The sequence below is a fragment of the Hordeum vulgare genome, chromosome 3H (genome assembly GCF_904849725.1).
Source record: "Hordeum vulgare subsp. vulgare chromosome 3H, MorexV3_pseudomolecules_assembly, whole genome shotgun sequence".
NCBI classification, from domain to species: domain Eukaryota; kingdom Viridiplantae; phylum Streptophyta; class Magnoliopsida; order Poales; family Poaceae; genus Hordeum; species Hordeum vulgare.
In genome coordinates, this window is record NC_058520.1 from 588,225,603 (window position 1) to 588,237,727 (window position 12,125).

Genomic DNA, 12,125 nt, shown 5'->3' on the forward strand with positions numbered 1-12,125 from the left:
CAGGACTAGATAAATAAAAACACCTTAGTGTGAGCCTTTTAAACAGGAAAATAGAGAGCAGTACATGAGACTATATATGATTACCATTTCCTAGTCAAAGAAACCATGTGTCCTTATAGTAAGCTATTATGACGGCATAGGGTGGCTGCGAATTTACAGTCAGCTGCAAAGACATCGTATTGTACCGACAGAGACCAATACAACATCAAGTATTGTATCACAAGTGACTTGGGACAAACGCTGATTACTTGATACATATATATACATACATTGACATGTTACATTATTCGTACATGTGACAAACACTACAACATTGTTTAACAATGAAGCCCTTATTTGATAATACGTAAGGCGAGAACAAATAAATGAAAAAGTTTGAAGACGTCTATTTGATAGACTAGATTGGGCTCCATACTTTCAGATTCCTCATGTAAAGGAAACTATGGGTAGGCATTGCCATACCCAGATCCAGCACCTCCGCCTCCACCACTTCCACCATTTGTTCCACGACCATTGCCACCACCGTTTCCACCTGCATATGCATTACTATCTTGTCCATACCTATTGTTATTAGCAGTAGCTGAGCCAGAACCAGTGCCACTACCAGCCCCATATGCACTAGACCCATGATAACCACTAGCTTGCCCTCCACCACCGCCGCCACCCGTACCACCAGCACTGGTATATCCACCATAGCTACCACCATAAGGATAGGAAGATCCTTGACTATATTGACTAGAGCCAGATCCCGAGCCACTCCCGCTACCAGATCCAGATCCACCATATTGGCTACCACCTCCACCTCCGCCTCCTCCTCCACCGCTTGCATGGGTACCACTACTAGAGCTCACGCCTGACCCGGTTCCACTCCCAGAACCGGAGCCGCCTCCACCCTGATACCCCCCGCCCTCTCCTCCCCCCGTTCCTACTCCAGAGGCACTAGAGTACCTAGCCACCCTTGCAGCATTGGCCAATCCAATACTCAACATGGTAACGAAACCAAGAGCTAGTAACTTTCTCCCTACCATTGTGTGTGTGTCTTCTTTCGAAGTGTACTCTTGCAAGTTGAGATGGGTTCTAAACGAAAAACTGTATGAGTATTTATAGTGCTTGCGACCATATTGGTAGGGTGCTTAGGACTTGTTGACAATGTCAAGTAGAGGCTTAAATATTTAGCGCATTAATTGGTGTTTGTTGACTTGGATACATACCATGTAGGCGATGAAGACTGGAGATATTACCGTGTGTGCGAGATTTTCTTTAGATGCTCTCTTCGATTGGCATTCGTTCGGTTCAACACTCACATGCAAGCATCCAGTGATAACCACAGCTAGCTCCAGTACTTGATGTTACACACACGAACTTGAAGTTCTCGTATTGACTTCGGCATATATATCCATGGGCGTTGCAGCAGATAGAAAAAGTCCAAACCACGTTCATGCCAGCAGATGTGCATAAGCGTAGCTGCCCGTTGTGTTAGCAACGTGGCCAGATTAACAACTTCGGCAAGTGGCTGCGCCGTTGCCAATGGCAATCAAGAGCTGGAATCGAAGTAAACGACGATCTTGACTATGTAATTGAGTCGACTTGAGCGCGTGTACATGCAGTAGTCCTGATCCGTTCAGCATGCCATTAACTCCGACCATGCATGTTGGTGGTGTGGACTTGTTATGAAAGTTCCAGTAGAGGCCTACAAATAATATTTAGCGCCTTAATTAGTGTTTTTTAGTTGGCTTAATTGGTGCTTGTTTACTTGGATACATGCATCATGTAGGTAACGAAGATTGAAGAGATTAACCTGTGCGAAATTTTCTTAGGATGCTTTATTTGAAATACTGGACATATTTTCGTTTCTGTCTACTAGGGCTTAAAAACTGATAGGAAGTATATCTTGATCGAACGGAACCTTGAGTTGTGTAGCCGAAGCAGATGTGAGCTCCGTTAAACACATATAAGCTCGACATATACCCATTTTAGTTAATTTGTTTTAGTCATGTAGGTAATGAAATTGATATATGAAAATGATAAAGAGGTTGGTCAAATGAAAGAGAAAATATTGATATATTTAATTATTTACAAATTGGAAGCTGCTTTGGAGCCATCCGTTTAACTCTAAAACAAAATAGATGCCATCCACTAATGTAAGTGGAAGTTCACGTTAAGAAAAATACAATACCAAAAAAGGGAAAAAACTTTTGGTACTCCCTCCGTCCCGGTGTATAAGTCATTCGCGTAGTTCTAGGTCACCGATTTGAGAAATTAAATATGTGTTATATGTCATGAAAAGTATATCACTAGATTTCTACACGGATGTAGTTTCTAAATATATATTTTTTATCACATATGATACATATTTAGATAGTTAAATTGTCGACCTAGAACTACGTGAATGATTTATAAACCGGGACAGAGGTAGTAGAGAAGATCAACACTCACTGACTCGGATGAGGCAGTTCAGCTGTTGACATTGGGGTCGACCTCGAAATTCTCACGATTGACCTTGACATTTAAAATTGGCATAGTACGTAGAAATGAGAAAATGGCAACCCATGGATGCATGCAAAGGAGCAATGGGACTTGCTAAAATCACATTTGCATGTGGATAAGCGCAACAAGTAACACAAGATCAAATTGATATTAGTTGTGCCCAGCTTACGTTGTTAGTTATGCTTGGTTACACCGAATAACTGAATCGATTATACTCCACGATGAAGTACACGACACCCAACTAAATTAACTCTTACATGCTTGTTAATCTAGACAATTAAACAAGCATCCAGACGTGGAGAATCCCAGCAATGTATGTGAGGTTGGACGCACGGTGAGCAATGGAATCTTCAAGACAAATTAACCGTTCCTTCTTCTAAAAAGGTGGTTTTATTACATTAAAATGGCAACAATCATATATGCAGCTTAATTATGAGCGTACCCTAGTCTCAACATGAGTAGGATGCACCAAACCCTACAAACATACACTAAAAATGAAAACAGTGGCAACAATAAAGCCATATAAGACTGAAGCACTACCTAGGACGACGTTGATGGTGGGTCTGTCTTCAGACTATGCCGCCATCCATCTGGGTAAAACATCCGAGGCCACCTGCTCAGCATCTCCAACAGCCGCCCAATCCGTGGCACGCTAAAAATCAGTTTGCAGCGTGACGTTCGCCTGTTTTGACGCGGCGGCCAGTGCTGGCTCCAGCAGGCGCGTTAAAATGCAGCGCGCGCGTAGCTCCAGGCGCGCTAAAATGCAGCACGCGCGAGTAGCCGGCGCTTGCCATATGTTGCATTTTCGACACATTTTGAACACAAAATGAATTTCAAACATCAAAACAAAGACATGGCATAATAGAAATAACACAAACAAGTTCATGATGACATAAAAAGTTCATGCACACAACATCATCCAACCAAGTTCATGCCCACAAGTTCAAATTCATGCCCACGTAAAAAGTTCACACCAACGAATCGCCCATCAAGAATCAAGCCTCGTCCTCGTCTTCATCTTCATCTTCTTCTTCTTCCTTTTCCTCTTCCTCCAATTCATCATCCGAAGAGGATTCTTCCTCCTCCTCTTCATTGTCACGCGCGGTGTTGGAAAGATCTTCAACGGCATCATGCGAAGGTGCTGGCACACCGGAAGACATGCCGCCCCGAGGTGCTCCCGTGCCTCCCATGAGAGACGCAAAACTCATGCCTCCCATGCCGCCAATGCCGCCCGGAGGTGCTCCGAAGCCACCGATGCCTCCTATGATCTCATGATAGCTCCAAAGCCACCCATGGTAGCTCCAAAACCACCCATGGCACCCATGCCGCCCATGGTAACTCCAAAGCCACTCATGCCGCCTATGCCAGGGCCACCCATGCCGCGAATCATGGCTCTTTTTTGGATCAAGACTTCTTCACGGGTAAGATTGACATACTCCTTTTGCACCTCATTGAGGGTAGATGTGTCCAAGAAGAACAAGTGCTTCTCCCATTCCAACAACCTAGATCGCTCCTCCATGCCCACCTTCCTATCATCCAATGTCACCTTCCTATCCTCGGCCGCCACCCTCCTCTCCTCGGCCGCCAACCTCCTCTCCCCGGCTGCGGCATCTTGGGTCCTTGCCATCTTCCTCACCTCGTTTGCTTCTTTTCTTGCCTTCACAATAGCTTCCATAGCATTTTTGAGCTCATCATCCCCTTTCCTCTTCTTCTTTTCTTTTGCGTCATTCTTGCACCCATCCGGTCGTTTTGGCTTCGAGTATGAAACGGAGTTTGGTGTAGGGCTTCTCTTGCCGACATCACTTGATTCCTCTTCCTCATCATGATCCAACTCAATTGTTCGATTGCGTTTGTTGCTCTCATCAACATCATCGATGTCGTCATGCTTCTTCCATTTCTCATCGTCCTTCAATTCCTCATACCAACGAGGCAAGGTAAATGGTCTCCCTTTCTTGATCTTCCCTTTATTGTTCATCTTCTCCTCTCCTTTGATCAAGTTTTGTGCAATATTGAACTACAAAAAAAAAACAAGTTAGCACTACAAACACCAATAACAAGCATGATGAACATGGATGAAATGACACTTACCCTATCCTGATCATTGGTGCCACTTGGGCTCAACTTGTCAACCGCCACTTGTGCGGCCGCACACTTTTGACAATATCGGTTGATCGTCGACCACCGGGAGCGAAGAGATCGTTCCATGTGGTCAACTCCACTCTTGTTGTGTAGATCAAAGTGCTCCTTCATTCGGTTCCAATATGCATCTCGACTTTGATCACCTCCAACAGATGGATCCCTCGACACTTGCAACCAAGTATTGCATAGCAATATGTCTTCATCGTTGGTGTAGTTGCCTCCTCTTCCTTTTGGTGCGTCGACAATGCCGCCACCATCCTCGTCCACCTCGAACTCATGGTCATCGAAATACATGTCATTGGTTTGAGATCAATGAGAATTGTTGGAGCCAACACCCATAGTCGACATATATGCCTCATCGTTGACACTATAAAGGATATAAAACCAAGCAAATGAGCTATCTACATGTATGCATTCAAAAAATAACAACAACAAAAAGTTGGCAAAATCTTTTACCTTTCGGGCATTTCCTCGAACACCTTGTGCGCGTCGGCCGCCGGCTCAACAAGTGAGCTCGTCGGCGCTTTGGTAGGCGCCGCGGCCCTCGCATGCCATGCAAGTTTATTCCTTGATGGCTTGGAGGAGCCGGAGGCGTTTGCCGCCTTGTTCTTCTTCGTGGAAACCTTGCCCTTCTTTGGCCGCGTCGCATTTGGGAGCTTCGAGAAGGGGGCATGTGGCTTCACGGCGGGGGCCGACGCGAGGCCACCCGCCACCAGGTCATCCGTGACGGCATGAAAAGGCCGCGCGTGACGTCGGTGCTTGGAGGAGCGGCGGCGGAGGCAAAGCCAAAGCTCCCCGTGCTAGGGTTTGCGGCGGCGGCTGCCGCGAGGGGTCGAGGGTGTAGGAAGGGGTGAGGGGGGTGCCGGCAAGGGCGTCCATCGGGTCAGTTCGCCGGCCCGCCGGCGCGAAGGTGGCATGGTGGAGAGAGTGCGGCGCGCGGAAGCGGGCGCACTATATACACAGCGCGCGATGGTGATTCGACAGCGCTGTAATCTATATGCCGTGCGCGCGTTTGTCGCGCGTCCGCTGGAGTCCATTTTGCTATTGCGCACCCTAAAAAGGCCAAATTTAATCCCATTGAGCTAGTGATCATGCATATTGAAGACACTTCGAGGTGGACAGAAAGTGGACACAACTTGGATGACCAACCACGTGGAACGTGCGAACTATCATTGAAAGAATATATGCGTCGTGGTGGAAAAAAAAACACCCTTCTTGCGTCCTTGTCAGTTACGCCGAAGGAGGTTGTCCTTGGTTGGTACCACGCCTCGAGGATGGTATCAAATGAAACAATTTATCTTTTACCGGTATATTCTAGTTTCAGATATATTATTATCCATTGAAATCTTTGAGTGTGTACATGCCCAATACATGCAGTCTACTGTGAAACGCCTATTTTGTTTTCGATCCCAGCAAAACTAATATCAACATTGTTTTTGGACCCAATCCAAGTGGCCAAGTAGATGGTTCCATGACTCAATCCTGGGGGCTGCCAAACACCGCCTAAAGGCTAAATTGAGAAGGGGGATGCTCAAGACTTGCGCAAGCGTATTATCCTTATCGTGAAGATGCTAGATATTTCTTCCTAGTAGTAGTGGTCCCTACCGTTGATCCTCCTAGAAGACAATGTCAGACTGCTCCCTGGCTGCAAAAGAACCGAAGTGAAAAAGATGTTTCTTAGCCACCATCACTCCTGCCCAAAAATGAGAAATCCATGTTTGCAATACCTTGAGACACCGGTTTTGGGCCTAAATACTTTTCAGAGTTTCGCAAGACACCTTCCTAAGTGCTAATCATGTACATCCATTTACTAAGTAAAACATCGTTCTTAACCTAGAGGTCCTATATACCAAGTCCATGACCCTCGTGGATTTTTGGTCGGCAAACCGCACTCCATTTTGCCAATCTATATTTCTTCTTCTTTTTGTTGTCCCTCTAGTAGAAGAATTTACATTCATCTGAAAAAAGGACACCATATAGGGGACCATGTTTGTGAGCCCAATTGATCTAAACAAGACCCCCCCCCCCCCCCCCCCGCGCGCGCGCGCGCAACTGAGAACATCTTCGCTTCCCAACTACTCACGTGTTTCGCTAATTTCTCTTCGACATATTTTGACTTCACGTTAGTGAGGCAATGATAATGGATTAGAATTACAAAGTATCCAACCAAGATATCGCGTTACGCACATCTTAAGAAGTTGCCATATCGTGTGTGTAAATCATTGGCCTCTCCAAAAAGGTAAAATTCACTTTTATACAAATAGATTGTAAGCTTAAGACACAAAATCTGCTCGAACTCTAAAAAAGAAAAAAAAAATCATGTTAGGCCATGTTCCATAAAAGAATCATGTGGACAGTATACTGAACTAAGAGGCCTCTATCAACAAGATGCAGCAGTACTTCTCCTATAACCTGGCCAAATGTTTGACGCGCTCAACCCGAATAGAAAACATATTTGCAACTGTGTTAAACAACCACATTGGAGATAGTGAATCACCCGGTCAGGACCATTTTTGGATTGGAAGTAATGTTAGCTTTTATAGTGATGCTACCTCTGGATACAAAACTATCGAACCACGCACACCACTTCATCGGAAAAGACCTTCGCCCAAAGTGTATACTAAAGGAAGGATGACATCACATTTTCATAGTCATTTTCAACGTCAACTTTGAAAGCTACCCTACTAATGTTTTTCGGTGCATCTTATGGTCGGTCTCTGGAAGGATGACAACTCCATTGAGTATGTTCCTTCCCCTACTACAAATTTGAATAGCATCGACCGGACAAATTGTATCATCACAGATGAGTATCAGGCCCGTCAGTGCCTTGGGGTCAGTGATGACATTGGCATCACATACAGGCCAACTAGTCGTCCAGTTATGTTGTCCATCATACACTGGACAGTCTATGATAACTTTGAGAACGGCCTTCCATGGAGTTATTTATTGGCTGAGCATTTGCATAAGACAGGTGAGTGGTGACATCTTTTGGTGATGCAAAATGGGGATGCACCCCATTTTGTACTGCAACACAAAGTTATGTTCACGCAATATGTGAGCATAATATTGGATTGCATTTCTTGCTGATACTGTCAAATGTATAATTATCTACCTACAATGATTCAATTGGGAGAAGAGTTTTTCCATCGAAGATTCATCAACAACGTGAAAGTACATTCCAATGAGTCCTTTAACTCACTAGAAACTACATTTAACCTCCCCCATTCAAGGTCGGGAGCTTGGGCAATGGTTCTTTTTCTTTTATGTAGTGCACTTAAAATAGATCAACATCACCAATGTGTCATTTAGGTGCACTGCACAAAACACTCTTACAAAAAGAGTGATTTATATATAGTACACTAAAAGGTCACAACAACAATGTTGTATGCCCATCCCATGTTCATATAAAATAAACAACATTTTTATTTTACAAACTTAATATCATACATATATAGGAATTGCTAGCTTAATAGGCAATGAAAGTTTGTGCATGGTGTGTATTGGACTAATTAAGAGTCATGTGGTACTCCGACAGCATGAAGCTCATCCCTGATTCCTTTGAGGAGGCCGATCAGTGTTGAAACTCATCACCGATGTTTCGCCGGTAGCCGGTCCGTGATGAGGGGTCTCTAGTGCTTCATTTCGTAGTAGTGTTCCTTGCATGAAGACTACTTGAGAGGGCTAACTAAGTAACTAAAGCATGTGGTTTAATACACTAGAGGATAATTAGCATTTCCCAAGCAAAGAAATCCCCTATTTGTACAACTATAGGCACTTGCTTTGTTGACATACAACTTTTGCTAGTTTATGGTCAACTCTAGCGACGAGCATGTATAGAATGGGTGGTGTTATGATCCCGAGGAAGTGGATGGATGAGAGTGTGTGGAGGGTATTAATTTTTTCCCGAAACAAGCTACTATGTCTTCGATCATTGAGTCTGATAGCTTGTCAATCAATAATATCCTGAAGGATGGAGGAGACAATAGATCGTTGCTATGTACCAGTACAAAGAGGCCTAGAGGATGGTATCGTTGTTTTCGGTTAGCAAGTCATATGATACACCACGGAGGGCAAATAAGGTTGACCATGCTCTCGCGCAAATAGCTACTAAGAGTGCAAACAGATCCATCTGTATCCTAGATGCAACATCTGCTATTTTGCAGCTCCTTTTGAAGGATTGTAAATATATTATTATCAGTTAATGAAACCCCCTATTCCGGCAGAAAAGAGCTTTGTCAAAAAATTATATAGAGCTCCTAGACATTTCAACATAAACTATTTGAGACTGGGAACAAACTTTGGAACTTAAATGCAAATCAAATTTCGCAAAGTGTAAGAACAACCACAATTTCAAAAATCGTACAAGCTTTCAAATAAAAATTAATACATGATTTCATAAAAAAAAAGTAACGACTTTGACACCAAAACGATGGTGTATAACTTATTACATATAAATAGTGATACATTGACATGTTATATTCTTGGAATATATCAAAAACACTAGTGCATTTTTCACCAGAACAATGAAGCCCTTATTTGATCATACGTAAGATGATAACAAACAAATGAAAAAAGAGTTGAAGACATCGATTTGACACACTAGGTTAGGCTTCATTTTTTTAGATTCCTCACAGAAACAGAACTAGGGGTTGGCATTGCCATACCCAGATCCAACACCTTTTCCCACACAACTCCCACCATTTCTTCCTCCGCCATCGCCACCACCATTTCCACCGGCATCTGCATTTGTACTACCTTGTCTATAAAAATTGTTAGTAGCAGTTGCTGAGCCGGAACCAGTGCCACTACCAGCCCCATATCCACTAGATCCTCGATAACCACTAGCTTGCCCTCCACCACCGCCGCCACCGGAACCGCCAGCGCTAGTATATCCACCATATCCACCACCATAAGGATATGAAGATCCTTGACTATATTGACTAGAACCAGAGCCGGAGCCAGACCCGCGCTACCATATCCAGTTCCACCATTTTGGCCACCGCCTCCCCCGCCACCTCCACCTCCACCGCTTGCATGGCTACCACTACTAGAATTCACGCCAGACCTAATTCCACTTCCTGCACCCGACCCACCACCACTCACAGTTCCCCCACCCTCTCCTCCTCCTCCTCCCGTTCCCTTGGCACTTCCAGTGGAGTATCTGGCCACCCTTGTAGCATTGGTCACTCCAATGCTCAAGAGGACAACATAGCCAAGCGCTACTAGCTTTTTGCCTATCATTGTGTGTATTTTATCGAAGTGTGTACTGCTGTAAGATGAGGTGAGTTCTAAAGGAAAGATGGTATGGACATTTATAGTGGTGCTTCCGGCCATGCATGTTGGGGATGGTGGGTGGAGCTTTTGACAAAATCAAGTAACCGTGCATGAAGAACTACCGATTAGCAGATGATCTCGATCCAAAACCGGGTTCATGCCAGCACCGTACACCATATTATTTGATGCCCGGACTAGTTCAACGTAGGCCCACGTGCTTGAGCATGAAGAACTACTGATCAGTAGGATTTGGGTGATCAAGTGGGCAGCTTGCTCGACGGGTCCAAGTGTTGAAAGTCCAGCTTGCCATTGCCCGATGCCATGCAATCCTTGGGATGGACTTGAGCGTCTATGTACGTGCCGCTGCTAATGCTAAACTGCTGCCTGCATGCAGCATACACTAGGCATCCCTTTGTTACTTACTCCCTTCGTTTCTAAATATAAGTCTTTTTAAAAAAAATACTATAAACTACATACTATCTATATACACATACTTTAGACTATACATTCATTCATTTTACTTCGTATATAGTCCGTAGTAAAATCTCTACAAAACTTATATTTAGGAACGGATGGAGTGTTAGTTTTGATCAAACTAGTATTGAGCGGAGATGCTCTAGCTCTACAAACCATGATACCTAAACTGAACAGCGTAATTAACACGCTCAACTTTTTTCTCCCCAGATAAATGCCTAACATCATTGACAAAACCAGCCGTAATATACATAAATAATCAATGGACACTAGTGAAAAACAGGGCTTTAAATCCGGTTCCAGTGGGCCTTTAGTCTCGGTTTCTTCAACCGGGACAAAACAAATCGGACAAATATCTAGAACCTTTAGTCCCGCTTGGCTTACGAACCGGGGCCAAAGGAGCTCCACGTGGCCGCTGCGGGGCACTCAGGCAGGAGGACCTTTAGTCTACACCAACCGGGACCAAAAGGCAGCCACGCGTCAGCAGCTCGCGGGCGTCGGGTTTTTTTAAAATGGGGGGTTTAGGATTTTTGGAGGGTTTTAGGGATTTCATATTGTGTTAGCTAGCTACTCCCTCGTCCCAAAATAAGTGTCTTAAGCTTAGTACAACTTTGTATTAGAGCTAGTGCAAAGTTGAGACAGTTCTTTTGGAACGGAGGGAGTACTATATATAGAGAGAAGTGACCTCTCTTTCTTCGTACTTGATCGACGGTAGCTACTATAGAGTGAACTCGCCGCTAACTAGTAAGCAAATGAAGGAATCATTAATTACACAACATTGTGATCAAGAACATATATATAGAGACAAGTGACCACTCTTTCTCCATACTTGGTGGAACAACTTGACCCCACTACATATAGTACACGATCATGCATATATACAATATATAACATCTCTTGCGATCCCTAACTAGATAATATATATGAATTAAACTCAACACGGTTGATGCTAATAAAATAAAAATGTGAATATTGTTTACGTACGTCAAGTTCTTTAAAAGATCTGCCGTTATCACAGGTCATCTGGTGAATCCACTCGCAAACGAAGTATCCACAGAAATTAGTCCGGGATTCCTGCCTCAAGCAGTACTTTATGAGAATACAGTTCGATCAAAATAATAGTCAAGCATGATACTGGTATTGAAACTAGAATGAATGAAAGATGTGCGGAACTAGCTAGTACTACTTACTTTTGAGAAGGAAAATCGCGGCTCCTTATTCCTTTCACCTTTAGCACTCTTGGTGAACTTTTTGCAAACACTGCACGGCAAATAAAATGATCACTTGATATTAGAAAAATGAAAGAAAGTTGTCGACATGGTGTGATAATGATTGATCGTACTTATGAAGCATTTCATTAATCGGCGCCAACTCTGTAGGGTCTTTCGTAGAAAGTCCAAGACAAGTACTAGTCCCTCGTCGAGCGTAATGATTAACATAACAAACAAGACAAGTACTAGTCCCTCGTCGAGCGTAATGATTAACATAACAAAGTGAAACCTGCGCACACATAACTCATCAATTACACTTAGCCTTGAGTAAGCGAAACAGAATGTGTCAAAGACAACTAGTAACACTCACCCGAAGTTGGAAGGAAATAGTATTTTCCTTCTGTCATGTTGTCGAAGTAACACAGTTAGCAACAATATCTCGTTATCCATGGGAGTCTTACATACGCTATGTGCATTTGCGGTATTTGGGTTAGTAAACCCAATGTCATATATTTGTCCTCTTTTGCATTCGAGGATCTT

At 43.7% G+C, this 12,125-nt stretch overlaps 1 protein-coding gene and 1 pseudogene across 1 annotated transcript; both read right to left on the minus strand.

Annotated features, from left to right (window-relative positions):
- Nucleotides 1-244: 244 nt before the first annotated feature.
- LOC123440847 (putative glycine-rich cell wall structural protein 1) lies at nucleotides 245-1,065 on the minus strand. Its single transcript, XM_045117391.1, has one exon. It carries the CDS (start codon nucleotides 1,026-1,028, stop codon nucleotides 441-443), a length of 588 nt encoding a protein of 195 aa, XP_044973326.1. The 5' UTR covers nucleotides 1,029-1,065; the 3' UTR covers nucleotides 245-440.
- Nucleotides 1,066-9,033: 7,968 nt separating this feature from the next.
- On the minus strand, nucleotides 9,034-9,867 carry LOC123440846 (annotated as a pseudogene).
- Nucleotides 9,868-12,125: the final 2,258 nt, after the last annotated feature.

Excerpts from the sequence above, each read along its gene's own strand:
- LOC123440847 (XM_045117391.1), bottom strand. The coding sequence starts at position 1,028 with ATGGTAGGGAGAAAGTTACTAGCTCTTGGTTTCGTTACCATGTTGAGT.